Source organism: Canis aureus, chromosome 16, assembly GCF_053574225.1.
Source record: "Canis aureus isolate CA01 chromosome 16, VMU_Caureus_v.1.0, whole genome shotgun sequence".
In the NCBI taxonomy this organism is placed as follows: Eukaryota; Metazoa; Chordata; class Mammalia; order Carnivora; family Canidae; genus Canis; species Canis aureus.
Genome location: NC_135626.1, coordinates 2,143,613 through 2,169,872, shown reverse-complemented (window position 1 = coordinate 2,169,872; position 26,260 = coordinate 2,143,613). Strand labels below are relative to the sequence as shown.

Here is a 26,260-nt window from a genome sequence, read left to right as displayed (position 1 = left end):
TCCCTCTATATAATGAGGATACTTTTATCACCAATGAATTTCACATTCATACAATATTATCTAATAAACTATTCATTTTTAAACTTTCCCAATTGTTCCAATAATGTCCTTTGCAGCTGTTTGTTTTTGAGCCTGGGTCCAATTAGGGATCATATGTTGCATTTAGTTGCCCTGTCTCTTGTTCCCTTTTATCTAGAACAGTTCTTCTGCCCTCCACCTTTTGGTTCTGGCATTCACTTTTTAAAGCATGCAGACCAGTTGTTTTATAGAATGTCCCACATTTAGAATTTGTCTCATTGTTTCCTCATGCTTAAGTTGATGTTTAAACATTTTGGCAAAAATACCTTAGGTAATGTGCCTAACGCCATGCATTTTTATCCTCCTTGGAGTTACTCTTTTATCTTCCATCCTTTTTTTTTTTTAAGGCTCTTATTTGTTGTCTTTTTATCCTTTTGTTTCTGTTCTTGTTTTGTAAAAGTCATGTTTTTTCTGTTCTATTTAAGAACAAGTTTCCTGAAACATATTTCTTAATCATTTTCAGAGATATATTCTTCCAAGAGATGATGTTCCCTTTCCCTCATTTGTAGTATTTTCAAAAGATCTTTTATTTACTGTACTCCCTTGAGCAAGGTGTGCTCTGTCTGGATTTGCTGTTTACCATAAGCAGGGTGAATGGGTTACCATGGGCACTGTTCTTTGTGCCCTAGGTGACTGTCACATCCCCTTCTCAGATCCTGTAACTAAAGAACTGGTTCATACTCACCATTCTAGTTGAATTCCCAGTGAGTAGCAGGCCTTTGTGCTACTGAGGTAGAATTTTATTCCCTCACTGCCTGATGCTCTCCTATTCTGAATTAATGACCTATAGAAGAAACTAAAATTCCAAGTAGACTCCATTAGAGTTGTTCTTATCTCTATTCTCACTGTACTTTTTATAATTATTGTAACCAATATAACTCATTTTAAAAAGTTAATTCAAGTGGTTAAGTAGCTCCCCGTACCTATTAAAAGTGTGTGTATGGGGCAGCCTGAGTGGCTCAGTGCTGCCTTCAGCCTAGGGCCTGATCCTGGAGACCTGGGATCAAGTCCCACGTCAGGCTCCCTGTGTGGAGCCTGTTTCTTTCTCTGCCCCCCCCCCCCCACCCCATTGTCTCTCATGAATAAATAAATAAAATCTTAAAAAAAAGGTGTGTATGATCCAGGAGTGTAACCAGGATTGAAGGGCACAGTGGCTGAAGGTGGGTAGACCAATTAACTTGTTATAATCGGAGAGGTAATGAGGATTGATATTTGGATATTAACTTTTGGTTTGCTTTACAGTTTCTTTTTAAGAGTCCAGCTATCACTGAGAATTGTGAAAAGTATAGTATCAGAAGATTAGAAAGTCTTCACAACCAGATAGATGATGACTCTAGGGTTTATAGCCTGGGTGACAGAGAACTAGCATTAAAAAAAGGGAAATTGAGATGTTTTGGGTTGGATTTTTTTCATTGGTTTGATTTGGGTTCTATTGAGTGTGAGTTTAGTATCTATTTGGGAGCTCTCCAGCGACAGTTGAAATTTTGGACCTGTAGGTCATTGGAGAGGTGAGAGATAAAGATAGAGATTGGGAGTCAGTTATAAAATAGTGAATAGTGAGAACCAAAGACATTTCATGAATCCTTAGTAGGTGAAGGAGGGCAGGAGGGAGGAAACAGTCATCAGATGTTGGAGACCTCTCACCTCCTAAATCCAAACATCGGGTCTTCTTGATTCATGTACTTACCTCCCCCACTGCTGTCCTTTTGGTCCAGGCCACCATACACTCACCATAATGGCTGTAATTCCTTCTAACTGGGCTCTTTACCACTCTTGCTTCTCTCCACTCCCATCTTGACAGTTTCCAGTATGAGTCTTCCAAAGGGCAAATCTGATCAGGTCAGTTCACTGTTACTATTCTTGTTTTTCCCGTGGTCTACAAACTTCATGAAGTCAGATCCTGTGCGAGCCTTTCTCACTATTAAAGGTAGTACAGTATGAGGCACATAGTAAGTAAGTACTCAGTTAATACCTATTGAATAATTAAATGAATGTTTAATATAGTGTTGAACTTTGGTGTTGACTGGGTTTCATCTTAAAAGAGTAGAATCAGTAAGCAGTTTTTTAATATATTTGACTCTACTATTTATGATTGTTCTGAATAACTGATGACCCCCAAATCATGTGGCTTTAGCAGATCCCCTTTGGGATTATAAATATTTATATTTATTTTTTCTGAGACTAGTGTTTTATTCCTGAAGTAAATATTGATAGAGTAAGTCTGGAATGTGTTGGTTTAACTGGAGGATGCAGCCTGGATGTGCTTCAGTTGTTGGGAGTACATTATAAGGTCATTTATTCTTATACCGATCACTGAAAGTTGTTTCTGCTCTACCTGTAAAATGGTTATTCTCTTTGGTGCCAGAGGATGGGCAGTCACAGCCTGGAATTAAAGAGGAAGAAATTTATAGGGATCCCTGGGTGGCGCAGCGGTTTGGCGCCTGCCTTTGGCCCAGGGCGCGGTCCTGGAGACCCGGGATCGAATCCCACGTTGGGCTCCCGGTGCATGGAGCCTGCTTCTCCTTCTGCCTGTGTCTCTGCCTCTCTCTCTCTCTGTGTGACTATCATAAATAAATAAAAATTAAAAAAAAAAAAAAGAAATTTATAGAATGTTCTGATGGCCTACTTCTTAATCTTTGCTCAGGCAAATTGGTCTCACCTTTCCCACCTTGGCCTGACTTCTTCATGCGAAAATTTCACATTGCACAGAAAGAATAGTTTAGCAGGAATATGAGTTGCACATTATTAGCTCAGTGGTGCTCAAACATATTCAGGTGATGAAGTACCTAAAAATCATGGTGTTGTGTGGAATACTCTGAAATATATATTTTTAAAAGATTTTATTTATTAGAGACAAGGGGAGAGAGAGAGAGAGAGAGAGAGAGAGAGAGAGATAGGCAGAGGGAGAAGTAGGCTCCATGCAGGGAGGCTGACGAGGGACTCGATCCTGGGTCTCCAGGATCACGCCCCGGGCTGAAGGCAGCGCCAAACCGCTAAGCCACCGGGACTGCCCAACTGAAATATTTATGTATGAAAAGGCAAGCTACATTTTTCCTCCAAATCAGATACTGTTTTATATTATATTTATGAATAGACAAGAATAAGCAGTAAGAAAGGTTTAAGAAAAATTTATGGTAGGACAACTTAAAATTAGATGACATTATTTTTGCATGCAAATTGGGAGGTGGCCATTTTTTGGCACTTCATTCTAGTTCCTAAACCTGCAGTGTTCTAAGTAACGTAGCTGGAGAATTATGAAGTTAATTGAATACGGAGGGAGAAGAGGAACTAAAGTAAAAGGTGACGATATCAAGGTTTTCAATTTGGGAGCGTGAAAACCTCATGGACAGAAACTGGTGAGTCAGGAGGGAGAACCAGCAGGGAGGTCAAGAAGAATGACTTTGGTTGAGTGTAAACTAATGATTATGGCAAAGGAGAAAAATGCAATAGGTAGTTAGGAGGTATGCTTAGTGCCTATCACGTAGTAAGGCTGTCGATAAATATTGGATGCTGCTGTTGCCAGGAAGAGAGCATGGAGATTTGAAACTCATTGGCACAGATGAAGAAAATGAAGCTATGAGAGTTGTTTGAGACTGAATATAGCAAAGCACAGTTCAAAGTTGAAGCCTGGGGCAAAGAAGAGACCTAGATAAGCAGTGTAGAATGCTGTTGGGATGTCAGTGGAAATGGGAATCCAGAGAAGATGATTTGGTTTAACAAAAGGTTGTGGATGTCCTTTGAGAAAGTGGTCTCGGTATGATACACATTCATTCATTCATGCAAGGCAGAAATGTAGGTGTTTTTTTTTTTTCGATATCTCCCATATTATTTGTCCTTTTAGTATTATGATAAAGTGCTGTCAAATTTACCTTCCTGAGTAGGACACAAATGTGAAACTTCATAAGAGTATTGGAGATGTTAGACTTAACAAAATTAAAATCTTTTGCTCATCAAGTCACTCTTTAGGGAAATGAGAAGTCACCAAGTTCTAAAAGCTCAATTTATAAACTCTTACAACTCAGTAAGACATTCTAATAAAAATGGGCAAAAGATTTCAACACTTTATAAAAGAAGATATACAGATGGCAAATAAGCTTATGAAAAGATACTTAGCATCATTATTCATTGGGAAAATGCAAATTAAGACTACCTTGAGAAATCCCTGACACATCCAGTAGAATGGCTAAAATTAAAAAGACATTATGAAGTGTTAGTAAGAATGTGGAGCAACTGGCACCCTCTAGCTTTGCTGATAGACTCAGAGATAAGCCTTGGTATTCAAAGCCAACTTTATGGGTTCATTTTCCTGAGCTTCCCTCTTTCTATTATATCCCCAGTTCCCTGGGGCTCCCTGTTTGTTCTGCTGGCCAGAAAACTGGGGCTTTATTTATCCTGTTCTGCTGTGCACTTCCCATGACTGCATCTGTAGTTCAGACCTACCAGTGGGAGAACACAGAAGAAAAGAAAGTAATTGATTTGCCCCATTCTCTTAGGGTTACACTACTAATTGGGAAGGAAGGTGTTTTTTTTTTTTTGTTTTGTTTTTTGAGGGAGGTTCTTCACTCACCTCTTTAGGTACCTGTAGATCCTCCTTTCCCATTCCTTGAGCCTGAACTAAAATGCTTTTCCTGAAATTCTGTGCTGTTACTGACTTCCAGTTTTTGGACTGCTTTATGTCCATACCAAGTGATACTGGAGGAAAGAAAATGGTAAAAGTATAGTTTATCACAGACATAGTGAAACTTTTCTTATCTTCTACCCCAATCTGTCTACTATTGTTTACCTTCTGGATTCCTCAAATAGGTGCCCCATGAATTCTACCCTGGTTGTATAGATGTGTTTTATACCTGTGAGAGACAAGATGGAGTATGCCTACTATATTTTGCTTGGAATAAAGAACTTCCAGATTTCTTTTTATTTATTTTGCTCTGCATTCATTGGACTCCTTGAATGTGTGAATGTGTATCTCTTGTCAGTTTTGGAAAACTTTCAGCTCTTTTCATACCAAGAACTAAGTAAAGATGGGAATCCAAAAAGGTAAACAGAACCTTTAAACCAGCTTGGGTTGTGCCCATTCTCTTTACCTCTTCTGGAATATTGATTAGTCTTAGAATTTCTGTGTTTTTTGCTTTTTTATAATTTCTGACTCTAAACACTGTTCTGTGTAATTTCTGCAAGTTCACGAAATCCCTTTCGTTGTATCTCTAATTCATGTTGGTTGTGACCTTTCTGCTCATAGCCAACTGTTATGTTATTTTTTCTTATTTTGAGAAATAATTTGTTCTTTTTCAATTTTGCTTGATCATGTCATAGTTTTATTATTTTCAATCCTTTTATTTCTTTAAGCTTATTGAACATTCCATATCCTGTCTTTCATAATTCCAGTATCTGAAGTCTTCAAAAGACAGATTCTGCCATCTTAGATTTCTGAGGTTCTTATTTATAGGCTTTCTTTTGGGGGGGGGGGGGAGGTTCCAATTTTTGCCCATAAACTCCTGTTTCTTGGAGTTGTGTGTGTGTGTGTGTGTCTCCCTTCCATTCCTGGATTGAGGTTTTTGACCATTCAGTAGCAATCTCTTATGAGGGCCAGTTTGTGGTTGAACTTGCAGGAAGATTGCCAAGTTTCGAGAGTAATTGTTTTCATTATAGTTCCTGAGATGTGTATGTGTGTGGATGGGTTTCTATCTTGATCACCTTTGTAGTTTCAGTTTAAATTATGAGGGTTGGATATATATTATACTTTTTACCCCAGGCTGGATGTTACTTTTGGTTTGTATTTCTTGAGCCCTATTTAATTGAGAATGAATCTTGCATTGGGCAATGTAAATGCCTTCATAGGCAGAGCTAGTTTTTGTGTTTTACCTACCCTATTGGGTTCCTATCTTCATTCAGTTCTTCATTTTAATCTTCCTTATTTCCTTCCAAGCTCATCTGTGTATTTATTTGAGAAGATAAAAACATCCATTGTTTATTTTCAGTAGAGGATCAGGAGTGTACTTACTCTGTCCTATTGCTAGAAATGGAATTCACAGCTTCAGGTTTTCCAAGTTTGAACCTGATTTAGTTACTATTCTTCAAACTTTACATGAATACTTACACCTCTACTTTGATCATTTCCCCTGCTTACAATCTCCTGTCCTCCCCACCTAGCTGAATTCTGTTCACCCTCTGAAAAGATTCTACCCTTTCAAGAGAAGCATCACAGAGTGCCCTAGCTCAGTAGGTCACAAATATTTGGAATTTGCACCAGTAAAACCATTTTTTTTTTTTAAGATTTTATTTATTTGACAGAGTACAAGCAGGGGGAGCAACAGGCAGGGGGAGAGGGAGAAGCAGACTCCCTGCTGAGCAGGGAGCCCAATGTGGGACTCATTCCCAGGACCCTGGGATCATGACCTGAGCCAAAGGCAGATGCTCAACTGACTGAGCCACCCAGGTGCCCTATGTACCAATAAAATCTTAAAAACAAGTTTTGTGGAACCACAAGGCAAAGATTATCTCCCATCATCATTTTTGAAAAGAAATTACATTTTTACAGCAAAGTGCAGGAAGAACATGTCAGATTCAGGATGGTTTTAAAATTTGAATTAAATCCTTTCATATGGAAAACCCACTGCACTGTCCCTAGTTCCTCCTTATTTTGCTACTGATTGTGAAGAGGCTCATCACAATGACTGTCCACAGGTAATCAGACCCATGGTCAGGAGGGAGGTCTTCACCTTGCAAGGCTACAGCACTTAGCTTTACCAAATATGCAGCACCTCGTCATGGATTTCCTCATGGCAGCTCATGTTTGATTGTTTATCTTTACATTTCATTATGTTCTATTTCCTTGACTAGGTTGTAAGCTCCTGAAGAGCCATTATATGTATGTATTTAGATTACTCATAAATATGTGTTGAATGAGTTAAATTTAGATGCCTCTCATGACAGTTGAAACCTAGAAATATTTATAGAGCACACATTTGAGTATATCACAGCTTTGAATGTTGTTTATTTCTTGAGGAAAAAGAAGTTTTAATATGAATCATGAGTCTCTTATTCATCTCACTTCTCCTCAGGGAAATTCATTCAGTTAGCAAACTTACTGAGTGCTTGTTAAAAGCCAGGCCTTTTGTTAGAGGCCGAGAATACAAAGATGGAATGAAACAAGGTTGCAGTCTAGTGGGTTATAGTATATATGAGTAGAACCTGTGGAATACCTCCTGGGAAACCTTATAAAGTAGAACTTTGAAACAAGTCTTGTGACAATGTAGAGAGAGCAACTGAGCTTTGTAAGGGAGTCAGGGAGGCCTCCAGAGAGAACAGGGCATTTGTTCATTTATTTATTCATTGATTCAGCAAACACCTCCAGTGCCTACTATTTGCCAAGCACTGTTGTAGACGCAACAGTATAGATGTAGATGTGCAAATATGATGTTTGGTGATACAGCACATTTTAGGAAGGAAATTGTAATCAAGAACAGAAGTCACAACAGACCTGGGTTTGAGTTCATATACTGCTACTTACTAGATATTTGTCCTTGGAGCAAGCTATTTAATTTCTTCAAGACTATTTTACAAAATGCACAAACACTCCCTTACCTCACAGGATTGTCATGTAGTTATAATGAGGTGTGGTATATAAAATGCTCAGCACAGTTCTCAGCCCTTCTGAAATTGCTCAATAAATGGTAAATATACATACAAGGCTCAGGTGATTGAGGCCCTTTGAGTGGTACAGGTTGGTTGGGGGTTGGTTGGGAGCCGGTGGTGGCAGAAGCTGAAGGGTATAGCTGAGGCTCAGTTGCAAACCTAGTTTGTCATGCTAATTAGCATCTTTATTTCTGAATGCATTGGGGAGTCTTGGATATTTGTTTTGTATTTTTGTCCTTATTTTCTAAATTGTGTTGTGGCATGTGGAGTTTAGCACAGTAGTTAGGAGCATGGACTCTGGAGCCAAAGTGGCTGGCTTCTGGTCCCAGCCTCCTCATTTCCTAAATGTGTGACCTCAAATGAGTGCTTGAACTGTCTGTACCTTAGTTACTTCACTGGTAAACTCTATAATAAATATACCTATCTTATATATTTGTTTTATTTGCATATATGTTTTTTGAGCCTTTTTTTTTTTTTTTAAAGATTTTATTTATTTATTCATGAGCGACACAGAGAGAGAGAAAGGCAGAGACACAGGCAGAGGGAGAAGCAGGCTCCATGCAGGGAGCCCGACTCGGGACTCTATTCCGGGTCTCCAGGATCACATCCTGGACTGAAGGCAGGCGCTTAACTGCTGAGCCACCTGGGGTGCCCTAGAGCTTTTTTTTAAAAAAAAAAAAAAACAAAAAAAACCCCACAACGTATGGACCCTTGTGTCAGAGGAGCCTTATTTAAAATTTAGACATAAAACAGTAATAGTCGGGATGTCTGGGTGGCTCAGTCGATTGTATGCCTGACTCTTGGGTTTCAGCTCAAGTCATGATCTCAGGTTCATAAGTCAAGCTCTCCACTGGGCAGAGTCTGCTTCTCTCTCTCTGCTCCTCCCCCTCCATAGTGGGAGTGCTGGCTCTTTCTCTCTCTCTCAAATAAATAAATAAATCTTTTAAAAAAACCCAGTAAAAGTAGCTCTCTGTGATGGGTCTGTTTCATTTCTCTTCCCTTCTCTTCCTGTAAGGCCTCTGATACACCTCTGCCCTACACTGAAAACCACTGCCCTGGAAAAGTGAATGTTAGGAAGCCTGGGTGGCTCAGTCAGTTCAGTGGCTAACTCTTGATTTCTGATCAGGTCATGATCTCGGCTGTGAGCTCGAGTCCTGCATCAGCCTCCCTGCTCTACTGGGAGTCTGCTTCTCTCCTGCTTCTGTATCCCTCCAAATAAATAAATCTTAAAAAATAAAATGAATGTCTTTCACTTAAATATTCATTGAATTAATATTCAGGGCAAAGAACTTTTGCAAGTTGGGAAAATAGCGTTTGTATTAGTGTAAGTCAATGTGTGTATATATATGTATATTTAAGATTTTATTTATTAGAGCAAGAGAGAGCATGAGCAGGGGGTGGGGAGAGGGAGAAGCAGAATCCCTGCTGAGCAGGAAGAGCATGACATGGGACTCGATCCTAGGACCCATGGACCGACCACTCGATCTCCGGATCATGACTTGAGCTGAAGGCAGACGCTTAGCTGACTGAGCCACCCAGGTGCCCCAATGTATATATATTTTTAAAGATTTACATATTTGAGAGAGAGCATGTACATGTAGGGGGAGGGACAGAGAAAGAGAATCTTTCAGGCAGACTCTCTGCCTAAGTAGGAGCTGATGTCGGGCTCCATCGCATGACCCATGAGATCAGAATCTGAGCCAAAACCGAGTCAGAGGCCCAACCAACTGAGTCAACCAGGCACCCGTACATCAATACATCAATATTTTGATATAAAAATCATGAGCCTTTTTGTATTAACTAAAATATAACTTTATTTTTCAAAAAAAAGAAAAAAGATTTTACAGATCTTTTTAATTTAGAATGCCAGAGCTATAAGATGTCAGAACTGGAAGAGATCTTTCCTAGTGACCTGTTTATAGATGAGGAAATTGGATTCTGGAGAGGATCCTTTAAAGCTATGCTACAGCCAGTCCCCATGTGCTGTGGCTTAGACCTCCTGGCTCTCATTTCTTTTCTTTTCTTTTTTTTTTTTTTTTAAAGATTTTATTTATTTATTCACGAGAGACACAGAGAGATAGAGAGGCAGAGACAGGCAGAGCGAGAAGCAGGTTCTATGCAGGGAGGCTGATGTGGGACTCGGTCCTGGGACCCCAGGATCACACCCTGGACTGAAGGCAGATACTTAACCAGTGAGCCACCCAGGCGTCCCCTGCCTCTCATTTCTTGCTCAAAGCCTCATAGGTAGTTCATTGTCAGAAGGCAAGAAGATAGTTTTTTGCCATTCTAGGACTCCTGCTTCTTATACCTCTTTGCAGTTTTACAGTATGTATTCTTGGCTTTAATGTTGACTTTTCTCTAAAGGGTTACTTGGTGAGTCTCTGGGTTGTTTTTAGTTGGTCTTGGAGCTCTTAGAGCATACCTAAGGGCCTGGACTTGGGCTGATTAGGTATTCCAAGATATCTTTCCTTGTATTGATAAGTTTTCATGGTGTGATTAATTACCATCTATCCATAAATCTAGAGAATAGGTAAACTCTGAAAAATAAAGATGGTCTAAATTAAAAATGGATATTGTCACTTACCTGGGTGAGTAAGCAGACCTACCATAGCTGAAAATCATAAGGAAAATTAAAGTTGTTTTCCTCTGTGTTAATGCTTTTTTTTTTTTTTTTTTAAAGATTTTATTTATTTGAGAGAGAGAGCACAAGCAGGGGGTGTGGCAGGCAGAGGGAAAAGCAGGCCCCTTTTGCCGAGCAGGAAGCCTGATGGGGCTTGATCCTGGGATCATGACCTGAGCCCAAGGCAGATGCTTAACCAGCTGAGCCACCCAGGTGCCCTATTAATGCTCTTTATATTAAAGAAGCAGCAGACATGTGAACTGGTGTCCATGACTGGTCACACAGAGCCTCCATACTCCTAGAACAGTCAGGAGCTAATAAAGTACCGTAATTAGGCCCTCAGAGCACTCTCACAGCCTTTAGGCCCTTTTAGTCTGTCAGGGACCATGCAGACTCTTGAATTGGATTATCTGTCTCTCTCCTTCTTTCAGTTTTATTTATTTTTCAAAAGATTTATTTATTAATTTATTCATGAGAGACACACAGAGGCAGAGACGTAGGCAGAGGGAGAAGCAGGTTCCCTGCAGGCACCTGATGTGGGACTTGATCCTGGGACTCCCAGATCACACCCTGAGCCAAAGGCAGACACTCAACCTCTGAGCCACCCAGGCATCCCTTCTTTCAGTTTTTTTTTTTTTTTTTAAGATTTTATTTATTTATTCATGAGAGACACAGAGAAGGCAGAGACACAGGCAGCCGGAGAAGCGACGTGGGTGGGACTCGATCCTGGGGCTCCAGGATCACACCCCGGGCTGCAGGCGGCGCTAAACTGCTGTGCCACTGGGGCTGCCCCTTTCTTTCAGTTTTAAACACTGTTAATTAAGTGGGTCCTAAACCTGGCTGGCTATGCACCAGAATCACCTGAGGAGCTTAAAAATTTTGGGGGCCCCACTCTGGACCCTCTCAACCAGAACCTATGGGACTTGGGAATCTGTATTTATAAAAAGGTTCCTCAGGTGAGTTTGTTGAAATAGTTCACTGACTAAGTTCTAGAACAGGTCATATAACTGATGCCAGCTCTGAGACTCAATTCTGGATTCTTAGGAGAGAAAATCTGACTCAACTTTTAATCCTGGTCCATTTATGTTCTAAGGGAATATTCCTATATTTTGCTTCTTAGTGATGGATGAATTTATAACAGTTTTCAAGCTATGTTCCCATAGAACTTTGGTGTTTCATGAATTGCTATTAAAAGTGAATGATGCTGGGTATTTTCCCATAGGTCTCACAAACACATGTAAATGGACAGAATATTTCCATTTTAAGTAAAGATTTACTTTTTTGAACAGAAATTCTTAATTTTGATGTAATCAAACAATTTTTCACATTATGGTTTGTGTGTGTATTTTTTTTTTTTTTAAGATTTTATTTATTTGACAGCACAAGCAGGGGGAGTGGCAGGGAGAGGGAGAAGTAGGTTACCTGCTGAGCAGGGAGCCTGATGCAGGGCTTGATCCCAGGACGCTAGGATCATGATCCAAGCTGAAGGCAGATGCTTACCCAACTGAGCCACCCATGCACTCCACGTTTTTGTTTTTGTTTTTGTTTTTTTTAAAGTTTATTATTTTTAGGAATCTCTACATCCCATGTGGGCTAGAACTTACAACCCTGAGACCAAGAGTCACATGCTTTTCTGACTGAGCCAGCCAGGTGCCCCTTGTTTTCCCTTTGAAGTCTCCTATCCTTCGTTATCCAAATCTATGGTTTCGGTTTTGGACACTTATCAGAGAAGGAGTACATGGAGAAAGTCCTAGAAGGATTTTAGATGAAAGTGAAAGAATTGTAGGTAGAAGAGAGAATGAAATTATCTCAATTTCAATTCCAAGTTCTTTTCTACATAGATGGTCATGTTGTGTGCAAATAGGAAAAAAAATTGATTTCTTCATTTTCATTAGTTTGGCTTTTATCTTTCTTGCCGTATTGCCTTGGCTGGGCTGTTTAGTGTAATGGTGAAGTGGTGAGGGTGGACATTCTTGCTTTGTTTGCAATCCTAGAGGGAAGGTATTTGGTCTTTCACCATTAAGTATGATGTAAACCATAAGTTTTTCCATGGAGATCCTTTATTAGCTTGAGAAAGAGCCCTCTCTATCCCTAGTTTTGTTGAATTTTTATCATGAATGTGTGTTGAGTTTTATGAAATGCTTTTTCTGCATCAATTGATAGTATAATTGTGATTTTTCTTCTTTAGCCTATTAAGATGGTAAGACTATTAACTGATTTTCAGTATTTAGCCTTGCGCTCCTAGAATAAACTCCACTTGGTCATGGTATATCTTGTTGAATTCCATTTACTAATATTTTGGTAAGGATCTTTGTGGTTAAAAGGATATTGTTCTATAGTTTGTGTGTGTGTAGAATTTATATTTTTGGTACTGTCTTTGGTTTTGGTATTAGAGCATTTCTGACCTTGTAAAATGAGTTGAAGTGTTTTATCTTCTGTTTTCTGGAAGATATTGTGTAGAATTGATATTCTTTTTTTTTTAATTGAAGTATTTTTATTTTTTATTTATTTTTAAAAAGATTTTATTTATTTATTCATGAGAGAACAGAGAGGCAGAGACATAGGCAGAGGGAGAAGCAGGCTCCCTGTAGGAAGCCTGATTGCAGGGCTCGACCCCAGGACCCTGGGATCACAACCTGAGCTGAAGGCAGATGCTAAACCACTGAGCCACCAGGTGCCCTGAAGAGTTTTTATTTTATGTAAAATTAGTTAGCATTAGGGTAGGTATCTTGGGTATCTGCAGTAGGTAGATGTCTTGGATGAACCATTCAAGGAAGCTCACTTAATCCAACTTAATGAAGCCTATACCTCTCTCATACTGATGGAAACATTGGCAGCACATATTGGGACTGTATTTCTGGATCAGACTATGTGGGTTTGAGCAGATGTGGCAAGAACAAGAATCCTGGCCAAATTTTCTTAGGTGGCTCCAGTAGTATTGCTGGTGACCCATCTTCCACTCTAGGATGCAACAAGACAAAAGGTAGAATAGGTATTAATTCTTTAAATGTTTAGTAGAATTCTCCAGTGAAACCATCTGCATCTATTGAGATGATCATTTGACTCACTTTTACTTAGTTCATGTAGTTACCATTTCTGATGCTCTTTATTTCTTGGTATAGGTCCATATTTCCATCTGGCATCATTTCTTTTCTGCCTGAAAGACTTCTAAAATTTCTTGTAGTGCAGGTCTGCTGCTGATGAATTCTTTCAGCATTTGTAATGTCTGAAAAAAATCTTTATTTTGTCTTCACTTTTGAAATATTCTCTAGGAATAGAATTCGAGGTTGTCAGTTTCTTTTAGTACATAAAAGATGCTGCTCTACTGTTTGTTCACTCATTTGCCTTGTTTCTGACAGGAAATCTGCCATTTTAATCTTTGTTCCTATGAATGTAACATGTGTTTTTTGTTCTGCTTTTAAGATTTTATTACTGATTTTGAGCAATTTGATTATGATGCCCTAGATTTCTTCCTGTTTCTTTGGCTTGAAGTTTGTTGAGATTTCTGGACTTGTGCATTTATTGTTCTCATTAAATTTAGAAAGTTTTAATCATTATTTGGTTTTTCTACATTCTCCCCTCTTTGAGGATTCTGAACACTGATATATTAGAATTCGTTCTTCCATAGGTCCACTGATACTTTGGATCTGAGTTTTTTCTCTTTGTATGTTCCGTCTTGGATAATTTCTGAAACAATATCTTCAAGTTCACTAATCTTTTCTTCAGTGTGTACTCTGCAGTTGATCCCATTTGTACTTTTCATTGTTTTTTAATCTCTGAAAATTCATTTGGGTCTTTTTTGAATCTCTTATGTCTCTTAGTTTTGTGAACACTTGGAATACTGTTAGAACAACTGTTTGAGGGCAGCCCCGGTGGCTCAGAGGTTTAGCGCCGCAGTCAGCCCAGGGCGTGATCCTGGAGACCTGGGATCGAGTCCCACGTCGTGCTCCCTGCATGGAGCCTGATTCTCCCTCTGCCTGTGTCTCTGCCTCTCTCTCTCTCTCTGTCTCTCATGAATAAATAAATAAAATCTTTAAAAAAAAAAAAAAGAACAACTGTTTGAATGTCCTGTTTTCCAATTCTAACATCTGTGTCAGTTCTAGGTTGGCTTCAATTGATTTTTCTTATTGTTATGGGTCATATTTTCCTGATTCTTTGCATGCCTGGTAATCCTTTTATTGACGGCCAGATAATGTGTATTTAATTTGGTTGGGTGTGGGGTATTTTTGTATTCTCTTATGAATATTCTTGGACTAATGGCAATGGTCTGAGGCAATCAAAGGCTCATCTCATTTCTTTTCCATCTCTTAAGAGATTGCTGTTCTTTGCTGCCTGTTCTCTTTAAAACCATTGTTTCATATATTGAGTGTGAAGAATTTGATCATCTGGATCTTGATTTTAAGATTTGTTAGGTGGGACTGAAGCATTTCTCAACCTAGGGCTAATTATTCCCAAATTACTAAGATAATACCATTAGTAATACCTTATTTTATCCAATGCACTGTGAATTGTATTTTTCTACCTTGACTTGGTTTTTAAAACTTTTGTTTTTAAACAACCAAAATGTTGCAGAGAGGTACAGGAAATTAACATTGATGCATTACTACATTTAATTCTTTGACCTCATCCAAGTTTCAGTGGTCCCAGTAACATTTTTTTTTTTTTTAATTATAGCGAAAAGATCCAGTTTGGAATCATACAGTTATCATGTGTCTTTGGTTTCCTTCAGTCTGGAAGAGCTCTTTAGTCTTCCCTTGATTTCTATGACCTGACATTCATCCATCCATCCATTCATTCATTCATTCATTCATTATTTTAAAAGATTTTTAAGAGAGTGAGTGAGAGCCAGAAGGAGCAGGGGGAAGGGAGAGGGACAGGAGGAGAGGGTGAAGCAGACTTCTTGCTGAGTAGGGAGCCTGATGTGGGGCTTGATCCTAGAACTCTAGGATCATGACCTGAGCTAAAGGCAGATGCTTAACCAACTGAGCCACTTAGGTGCATTTATTTATTTATTTATCTATTTATTTATGACTATTTATTAGAGAGCACAAGCAGGGAGGTTGGCAGAGGGAGAAGCAAGCTCCCCGTTAAGCAGGGAGCCTGACACAGGGCTTGATTCCAGGACTCCAGGATCATGATCACTTCAGCTTCTGAGCTGAAGGCAGATGGCTTAACCGAATGAGCCACCCAGACATCCCTGACCTGACATTTAAAGATTAGAGGCCAGATATATATATATATATATATATATATATATATATATATATATATATATATATATATATTTTAGAAGATCCTTCAATTTGAAATTGTCTGATGTTTCTTAAGATTAGATACTGGTGAAGCACCTTCAACAGGAATATCATGGAAATGATGCTACTTTCTCATTGCATTCTAGCAGTTTGTCTCATAACTTATGTTAATTACTTTAATGAGTTATGGTAGTTTTGCTAAATTTCTATACTAAAAAAGTTACTCTTTTCCCTCTTGCAATTGGTATTTTGTGGGAAGGTACTTTGAAACTTTGTAAATGGCCAATTTCTCGTTCAATTTTCAATTCTCTTGTTTATATCAATGTGGACTCATGGATTCCTGTTTCATTTGATGGGTTGATAATCTGTTAATGTCATTATTGAATTTGATGCTCAAATTACCCCAGATCTGACCAGTGGGAGCTTTTTCAAGCTGGTCTTTTGACGATTCCAATCATTCTTTGAGCATTTCTTTGCTTTCTAACACAGTAAGATGTTCCAACTCATTTTGTACTTTCTCTGCCCCAGCCCTGGAATCAGCTATTTCCCCAGGGAGCTCTGGTTCTTGTTAGAGAAGAATTGTATTTAGAACCCAATGTCTGAGTACTAGGTATACTCATTGTTATTGGTGTGTTGTTGCTGGTAGGCCCTACCAGTACACACAGCCAGGAAATATGTGTATGTTTAAAAGTCAGGTTAGGGATCCCTGGGTGGCGCAGCGGTTTAGCGCCTGCCTTTGGCCCGGAGCGTGATCCTGGAGACCCGGGATCGAATCCCATGTCGGGCTCCCAGTGCATGGAGCCTGCTTCTCCCTCTGCCTATGTCTCTGCCTCTCTCTCTCTCTCTCTCTCTCTGTGACTATCATAAATAAATAAAAATTTAAAAAAATAATTAAAAAAATAAAAATAAAAGTCAGGTTACATTTACATTTTATTTCCTTATCTATATATTTATTGAAAACCTTGAGTTCACACCAATACCTCCAATTCAAATTCAGCTCTATAGAATTCATTCTATTTTCTTTGTAACCTCCTTAGTGAGAAAGCAGGCCCTCCTTACTGGTCTTGGGCTCCAATTAGACACAGTATCCCTTCACCCCTACCTCATGTGGATGTTCTCCTTCTTCACCTTGCTTTCCTAGGGTCACAGTATCTACTCTGGTGGTTTGACATGCCCCTGCCCTCCCCACTGCCCTGTGGGTACCTTGCTTGGACTCTGACTCCCCATCATGCTGAGCAAGCTGCCCCCAACCCCATATGGCCAACCTCTTCATATCTACCCAGGTTTCCACATCCTACTCTAGGGTGCCATTGTGCTTGGACATGCTCCTCACCCTCTAGGGCTCTGTGGGGCATTCTCCTCTCTTCACTTATGTTTCAGTATCTGAGCCTGGCCGTCCCGTGTGTATGCACACATTTCTCACTCAAGTTCTGGCTTTGCATGCCAGGCTGCTCTCCCTGAGTGAATGCCTTCTTTATCCACTTGGATTTGGTATTGTATTGCCAGGCCATCCCTTAGCATGGATGTCCTCCTACGTTGCTCATGTTCTGACATCTCTTGTCAGGGACCCTGAGGGATATTTTCCTGACCATGCTCAGGCTGACACCCCACACTGGGCCATTGCCCAGATGGACATCTATGTTGCTTTGCCCATGTAATAACTTTAGGACTTAATTGTTCAGAAAGAGCAGAGGAAAAGTTGGGAAGGAAAGGGTTTTAAATATTTTTTAAGGACATTAATGTTTATCATTTTTAAGAATAATTTTTTTAAGGACAAAAATGTTTAACAGTAATGTGATTTTTGCAAATGTTATTAATCTAATTGAAGAGTATATTTTACATGGCAGCTCAGCATGGTGGATAATTTCTTAAAACAGTATGGAGTATTGGGGTCTCTGGGCAGCCTAGTTCATTAGGTGTTTGACCCTTAATTTTGCTCAGGTCATGATCTCAGGGTTGTATGATCAAGCTCTGTGTCAGGCCCTGCACGCAGCAGGGAATCTGCTTGAGATTCTCTCTCCCTGTCCCAGTGCCCCTCCCCCTGCTCTCCAATGCACATGTTCTCCCTCTCTCTCTCAAATAAATAAATACATCTTAAAAAAAACTGTATAGAGGGCAGCCTGGGTGGCTCAGCGATTTAGCACCACCTTCAGCCAGGGCGTGATCCTGGAGACCCAGGATTGAGTCCTGCGTCGGGCTCCCTGCATGGAGCCTGCTTCTCCCTCTGCCTGTGTCTCTGCCTCTCTCTCTGTCTCTCGTGAATAAATAAATAAAACCTTAAAAAAAAAAAAAAAACAACTATAGAGTATTGCACATCACTGAGGGGTGTGCAAGAACTGTTTTTCTTGGAATGCAGCTAAATTTCTTCCATTAGCTTGCTTTGTGCGGGGTGGCATGAGAATCTTTACATAGACATATATGGAAAGGTGAAACTTTGCAACTCCTTGCATGACAGGATCTGTGTATCTTTATTAATCTGATCCTGAGAGCATTATTAGAAATGGAAAGTTAAGTGTAAAATCTTGAAACGACTTGTTTGTGTAATTACACAACTAAGTTAATCACTTTCTAACAAGTCTCAACAATGGCTGCATTCTTCTATGGAGGTGTTAACTTGTTATGGGTTAGAAAGCACCCTTTGATACGGCATTTTCAGCCTGGAAAAACGGCTTTAATTTCAGAGTTCACTGAAACAAATGGAGACTTGTTGGAAATATTAACACTACCCTTTTGCTTGTTTGTCTGGCTTAAAGAAATAAATGTTTAGTAGATGGTGTTTGCTAGCATGTTACAAAGTGTATGCAGTTTGTCTTGACCATGTTGTCAGCTTTAAGACAGTTGAACTGGTATGAGTTTTGAAATAGACCTCAGCTCCCTTAGCATGTAAATTTGTAACTAAAGAAACAGTGTGGTGAAGTCAGATCATTAGTCTATAGAGAATAGGTTGCTGTTTTGCTTGATAGATATTAGCTGGTTTGAAGATTTGATGGCTGTGAAATGAGTAAGGGGTCCTAACACTGTGTATTTCAAATTTGTAGCTCTAAATAACACTTAAAAGGGATGATGGCCTAGCACTATAGCATGGTTACCATTTGCAGCAAAGATTCATTTTGTGAGGAGTTAGTGTTATATTTTTCTCCTAATCTCATAATATGTTGTAATTGAAGAAAAGTAGTCCTAATTGAAAGCTGATGATCCAGCAGAGTGATCAATAGCATGATACTCTAAAACAACAACAAAAAAACCCCTTAAGTTTTCCTGCTGCCTGAATATTGTCAAAGCCTTTGTCTGTTTCATGACTTCAGGCCGAGTGTACTTAATCATTTTGAGAACATGGCCCTGAGCACTGAGCATGGCCCTTCCAGTGAATCACTGAGAATTGTGTTCAGAAGAGTGGTATTGAATAGAAATGCTCTCTTGGCTTACTTTCAGGCTTCATTCTCCTGCAAGAACTGAACAGACTCCCCTTCTTTCACACACATTTTAGCTGTTTGTGTGTCATTTTTCTGTATTTAAGAGCCAAGGCTGTTGTCAGCAGGTGTGACTTATTGATACCTTTGACTCCAAAGGAAAATATCTCTAAAGAGTAACATCATGTGTAAGCAGTGTGTATTCAATAAATTACCTCCTGTCGGAGAGAGAGAAGCCCTTATTGGGAGCCGGAAACCACATGTTAGGTGTTGGGGGAAGACTCATTCATCAGACACTTATTATGTCAGGTGTCGGACCGGGGTTATGAGAGGACAGTTGGTGCCCTCAAGGAGCTGCCAGTCTAGAGGGGAAGGTGGATATTTAATCGGAGGTACATTGGCAGTTCTCCACTGGCTGCACGTTGGAATAAGTTGGGGGAGCTTTAAACAAATACTGGTGCCTGGAGATTCTGATTTAATTGTTCTGGGGTGTGGCCTGGGCTTTAGGGCTTTTTAAAAGTCCCTCACATAATTCTAATTGCTTCAGGGTTGAATGTTGTAAGAACTGCTAGAAAGGGGGAAAGAGAGTGGGGGAAACACAGGGTGCCCTGGGAATGTGGAGGAGGGGCACTTAATCCTGTCTGGGCTGTGGGCATGGGGGATTGAGAAAGGCTTCCCAGAAAAGAGGAAGTGCCTGAGCTGAGGCTTGGTGAGTGAATTTGTCAAGTGCAAAAGACTGGAAAGACTTTCTTGCAGAAGAGCATCTGAATAATGTCAAATGGTAAAGTGGTTAGAGCTTTGGATGATCCACGTTGATTCAGCTTCTACTTTGCTTTGACTTTGGCTAGTTTATCCTGACTTCCAGTGTTCTTCTCTTTAAATGGGGTAAAAACACATATAGGGTAGTTGAAGATCGATTGAGATAATGCTTGTGAAGTGCTTAGCACATGCCTAGTACATAGAAACAGTCAGTAGTGGAAGTTAGTATAGTAATGACGTTACTAGAGAACCAGAGCGTGGTTTGTTCAGAGGGCTACAAGTAGTCTGTACAGCTGGATGTTAGGATATAAGTCTGCAGGAGGTAAGGGTAGGTGGCAAAAAAATAAGTTGCTTGGCAGGTGGGCAGAGTTCCAGATCACTGAAGTATAGGAATGTAAGGCAATTAATAGTGGGATATCATGGGAGAACCAGGACATTTCCATGGTAATACGTTAAGCTATATCATGTAGTGTTCTGGGAAAACTTGGGTCCATATTGGAAAATTGGCTCTGAATATGGTCTTCTCAGCATCATTACGTCTACTGAATTAGCAGTGAGTGTTAATAGGACAGAAATAGGTTTTTCGGTTCCTTTAGCCAAGTAGTTAAAAATATTGAGCATCTTGAGGAGTAATGGAGGAAATAAGCAGTCTCAAAGTAGTCTCAGAGACTCTCTGGGAATTGTTAGGCTTAGTTGTTTATAGGCTTAATGAAAATATTAAGAGTCTCTTGGCCATTTGCATTTAGAAGAGACACTTTTAAATTTGTTTTTTGATTTGCAGAGAAATAGAAAATGCTTCCATCTGCATTGGCTTCACTGGCCCTTAAAATAACTTATGTATATTTGTTGGTATGTTATATAACTTGTCACAACATTAGTCACCACTTCTTCCATAAGGCAACATATAAGTGATCATGGATAAGCATGACTCTAACTTATAATTATAGTCCAATTTGTTCTTAGTGTTTTAGTAAGCTTGCTTCTTTCTTTCTTTCTTTCTTTCTTTCTTTCTTTCTTTCTTTCTTTCTTTCTTTCTTTCTTTCTTTCTTTTAAAAGAAACTCATAATCTTTGGCTCCATGTAATAGAGCTCTGGCAGCTATTTGAACTGAGTGAAAACTTTAGGTAGTTTTATTATTTCCCATTAGAATGAAGCAGTAACTATGGATAGCAATAGAAGAGAAGCAAGCTTCAGTGCTTCTACAAATGTTTTTCTTTGAAATCTGTTTTTTTTTTTTCAAAAGCACTGTTGAAATGATGGATAATTGAGGTATACCTTAAGTTTATTTTATGTTGTATGTACTGAATTATTCATTTAACTTGACCAGCGGTTTGTTCTTAAAGTGGGATCACTAGTCCAGCAGCATCAGTATTAGTTGTTAGTAAACAAATATTTGGGTACTTGTTAGAAATGCTAATTCTGGGGTCCTCCACCACCCCCAAAACTCTGGAGTGGGGCTGGAAATCTCTCTCTTCACATGCTAAAGTTTGAGAATCATGGAAGTGTATAATACTGTCATTTACTGAAATCTTTCAGACCCTAGGAAAGACTGGTCTGTCTTCCTTTATTCCTTCTACTCAGTATTTGATTCTGGCTATATGCCCGACTGTTTAGGTTCCTGGGAAACATTAGTGGGATGTGATCAACGAAATCCTTCTCTTGCAGTTTACATTCAGAGAGGGAGACTGACAGTGACCAAGCTTGTAATAGGTATGCTAAGGATAATTAAAGTTAGATGGTAGAGAGTGTATTGGGGAAGGCCTTTCTGAGGAGTTAAACTTGAAGGTGAGTTTTGAATGACAGAAAGAGGGCCACCTACATGAAGATTGATGCAAAGGGCTGTTAGATAGGAATGAGTTTGGTGAGTTTGAGCTGCTGAAGGAAGGACAGTGTGCCTGGAGTGCAGTGAGCAAGGGGAAAAAGATATGAGAGAGAGGGAGAGACCAGATCATGTAGACCTCGTAAGGACTTTCTTCCCCCTTCCAGCTTTTTTTTTTTCAATTGTAGAATACATGTGAAATTTACCGTCTTAACCATTTTTGTACAGTTTAGTGGTGTTAAAGATGTATGCGTACTGTTGTGCAGCCATCCCCATCATTCATTTCCAGAACTCAGATTTTGACTTTGAGTGATATGGGACACTTTGGGGAGGTTTTAAGCCAAGGACTGACCTAAACTGATCTTTATAGTAAAAGGATTACTGGCCACTAAATTGAAATCTGACCGAAAGAGGGGAAGAGAGGAAGCAGCAAGATCAGAAAAGTATTGCAATCTTGGAGGTGAGATGGTGATCTGGCAAAGATACTGTGATTGGGGATGGTGAGAAGCATTCAAATTCTGGATATATTTTGATGATCAAATCAACAGAATTTGCTGATTGTGACATGTAAATAAATAATTGTGGCATATAAAAGAGGAGTCAAAGATGACACCAAGTATTTTTTGGTTGAATAATTACTAGAATGCAAGCTACGCAGGTTTGAGAGAGAAAAGCACCATTTGTTTAATGAGAAATGCTTCTTGAACATCCAGGTGGGGATGTTGAGTAGACAATTGGATAAGGAAATCTGGAATTGGGGAAGAAGTCAGATTGGAGACATGATTTTGGGGCTTGTCAGTATTTGCATGGTAATTAAAGCCACAAGGCTGAATGAGATCATCTAAGTAATGAGTGGAGACAGGGAGAGGTCCAGGACTAAATTTGAGGGTAGGAGAGAAGGAATTAACAAAGGAACAGTCATTGAGGTAGGAAGACACCAATAAAGAGTGATATCCTGGAAGGCAAGAGACAAAAGTGTTTCAAGGAAGGAAAAAGTATCAACTGTGTCAAATGCTGCTGAGACATTAAGATAAGCCCTGACAATCGGCCATTTTAGCACATTTTAGCAATGTGGTTGTGGTTTCAGTGCTGTGATAGGTTCAGAAGCCTGTTGAAGTGTATTAGAGGAAGGGAGAAGCAGCAGAGACCACGAGTATAGACAATGTTAGGCCAGTGTACACCTAGAGAGATAGCAGGTCTGTACAAAATGCCTTAACCTGATGGCACAGGTTAATATATCAGAGCTCCGGTGTTTAAAACTTTGTTATGTAATTTCTTCATATGTGCATGTTTGTTATTTCAATTTTCCAATGAAATTTTGAGATAAAATTCAGCCAATTGCAAAATAGACTTAAAAAAGATATGTTTATTTACATTTTTTTTTTCTTTTAAAGATTTATTTATTTTACAAAGAGTGAGTGCAGGAGAGGGAGTAGAGACAAAGAGAGAAGTCTAAGGAGACTCCACGCTCAGCTCAGAGCCCAACATGGGTCTCAGTCCCATGACCCTGAGATCATGACCTGAGCTGAAACCAGGAGTGGGATGCTCAACTGACTCTGCCACCCAGGCACCGCAAGAAGGCTTTGTTTAGATTTTAGAAGGAATCTTCCTGATCCTTTTTAGACAACTTTAGTGCATTCCTTTCTTTCATCAAACACTCTACTTTGAGATCATTTGAATGAAAGGAATGTTTCCATAGGACATTCTCCACAATGTTTGGTGGCCAAAGGATGCTGACCTGGTAGGCCTTTTTATATCCTCCTGCAAGGGAAAACACACAAAAAATTTTAAGTCTCTCTTAAAACTTTAGTTTGTTTTATTTAGTTTTTTTTTTTTTTTTTTAAGATTTTATTCATTTATTCACAAGAGACGCAGAGAGAGAGAGAGAGAGGCAGAGACAGAAGCAGGCTCCATGCAGGGAGCCCAATGCAGGACTCGATCCCAGGTCCCCAGGATTACGCCCTGGGCGGAAGGCAGCGCTAAACCGTTGAGCCACCCGGGCTGCCCTTATTTAGGTTTTTAAGTAAAATACTCTTCTTTTACTGTCTGATTTTAAAATTATATTTGACAGGTATATTTAAATACCTTGAACTTTAGAGCAGCCAACTCTTTTCACTGTAGGTACTTATTAAAAAAAAAAGCAAAAGCTTAAGTTTCTCTTCAGTGAAGGAATGATGATCCTTCACAAGAGAGATAAATAGATTCCTGATTGACAAAACACACATTTTTCTACCAAGGAAGAAGAGGGAATATTAACATATTTTATTGAATCTAAGGTGCCATTATTTGTAATATGCACCATTATATGCATTACTAAGAAAGAAAAAAAGTGCTGCCATTTAGCATTGTAAGATACAATAGATTTTAAGAGATGCGGGGGTGGGGGGCGGTGGGGTGGGGAAGTTCATCTTAGAATCAATGAAGCACAGAATTTGAGCTCTGGGTGTGTTTGTAACTAGCTCTGGGACCATCAACAAGTCACATAGAATCTGCCTCAGGTTCCTCACCTGGGTGGTGAGAATGATAATAACTGATCTACGTGTCTTCATAGGATTATATAATGAGGTTGAAATGAGATGAATGAGAGTTATTTTAAGAAATGGAATCTACTGGGCAAATTCAAGGTATTTATTTCTTTGAAATCAACAGATCTGATTAGGTGTCTCAAAGTTTCTGAGCCTTGTTGTCACGTTTAAAATAGAATTCAGTTATAGACATTTGAAAATATAACATTTTCTTCTAAATGACTTTCAATTTGGAAGTATCTTTTTATTGTAGTTTTAGAATCAAAGAGAAAACTCAAAGATAATAAAACCTGATGTTGGGCAGCCCCGGTGGCTCAGTGGTTTAGCGCCACGTTCCACCCAGGGCCTGATCCTAGAGATCCAGGATCGAATCCCATGTCAGGCTTCCTGCTGCATGGAGCCTGCTTCTTCTCCCTGTGTCTGTGTGTCTCATTAATAAATAAATAACATCTTTAAAAAAAAATATATATATATAACCTGATGTTCTCATCATTCAGAATTAACAACTGTTAATGTTCTGTTAGTGCTGTGATCTTCTTCAGACTTATTATGAAATATTTATGACATAAAGAGGTAAAAGGGATATAATAATGAAACTTTGTGTAACTTGCCAGTGCCAGTACAGGTGAAGTCCCCTCTGTGGAAACAGTATCTTATATTTAGATTAGCATCCTGTCTTCATAATAGTGTAGTGATTTAGGATACTGTTTCTCTTGTTTCAGTCTTTATTTTTTTAAAGATTTTATTTACTTATTCATGAGAGACACAGAGAGAGAGGCAGAGACATAGGCAGAGGGAGAAGCAGGCTCCCTATGGGGAGCCTGATGTGGGACTAGATCCTAGGACCCTGGGATTACAACCTGAACCAAAGGCAGACACTCAACCATTGAGCCACCCAGGTGCCCCTTTTGTTTCAGTCTTTAAAACCTGTAAATAGGGCAGCCCAGGTGGCTCCGTGGTTTAGCGCCGCCTTCAGTCCAGGGCGTGATCCCAGAAACCTGGGTTCGAGTCCCACATCGGGCTCCCTGCATGGAGCCTGCTTCTTCCTCTGCCTGTGTCTCTGCCTCTCTCTCTCTCTCTCTCTCTCTCTCTCTGTGTCTCTATGAATAAATAAAATCTTTAAAAAAAAAATAAAACCTATAAATAAGCAAGTTAACTGCATCATATGTGTTTTATCCCAGAATATGCGGGAGAATCTACTTTGTGCTAGTATTGCCTAGGTTTGAGTTTCTTCAGAATCTACCTCTGGGGGGGAAAAAGAAAAGAATTTACCTCTGGGCTTTGGAGATACAGCTGTGTAAATTCAAAATATGACACCTGTGAAATCATAATAATAGCTAGCTGCTTATTTGTTAGGCATTGTACCCAGACAGTTATTGTGTGTTTTCTTTAGGTTTCATTATAAATCTTCTGGTTAGATGTTTTCTTTCTTTTCTTTTCTTTTACTTTTTCTTTTTCTTTCTTTTCTTTTTTTCTTTTCTCCCTTCCCTCCCTTCCCTCCCTTCCCTCGCTTTATTTGAGAGAGAGGAGAGAGTGTGTACAAGTGGGGTGGGGGAATTGGCTGGGGGAGAGGGAGAAGCAGACTCCCTACTGAGCAGGGAGCCTGACTTGACTCGGGGCTCAATCCCAGGACCCATGTGAGATCATGACCTGAGCTGAAGGCAGATGCTTAACCAGCTGGGCCACCCAGGTGCCCCAGGCATTTTCATTTAATAGATCAGAAAAGCATGGCTCAGAGAAGTTGAGTAACTTGGCCAATGCTACATAGCTATTGGTTTTAAGTAAGGTTGGCGTTATACCATAGCCCACATGTTCTATACCGTACACCTTCAGTCCTTGTCAGTAATCACAATCTGTTCTTTTGTAGGCAGAACCCAGAGACCACCTTTGAAGTGTATGTTGAAGTGGCCTATCCTAGGACGGGTGGCACTCTTTCAGGTATTTGCATGTTTGATTATGTTATGTGTTTATTGTATGAGAAAGCTTTGCACAACATTGTTTCTTGGCCTTTGGCTAAGGTCAGGTGGAGATAAATATACATGTGGGATATGTGAATATTCTAAATTGTGATTTATCTTTAAATATATTTAATAGGTTTTCCCTTTTATTTCACATCATCCTAAGGAATGGAGAATAAGCACAGTGAATATTTTAAATTAAGTC

At 39.5% G+C, this 26,260-nt stretch overlaps 1 protein-coding gene and 1 pseudogene across 18 annotated transcripts in view; one reads left to right on the top strand and one right to left on the bottom strand.

Moving 5' to 3' along the window:
* Positions 1-26,260, top strand: part of DENND1A (DENN domain containing 1A) — a 509,667-nt gene that overhangs the window by 18,095 nt on the left and 465,312 nt on the right. For 17 of the 18 annotated variants that reach the window (XM_077850604.1, XM_077850612.1, XM_077850613.1 and 14 more), the window contains exon 2: positions 25,965-26,035. The exons of the other annotated variant lie outside the window; for it this stretch is intronic. In XM_077850604.1, coding sequence (XP_077706730.1) covers positions 25,994-26,035 — 42 coding nt within the window. In that variant the 5' untranslated portion in view covers positions 25,965-25,993. The remainder of the gene's footprint in view (positions 1-25,964; positions 26,036-26,260) is intronic. 18 annotated transcript variants of the gene reach the window in all.
* On the bottom strand, positions 13,116-13,286 carry LOC144285222 (small ribosomal subunit protein uS14 pseudogene; annotated as a pseudogene).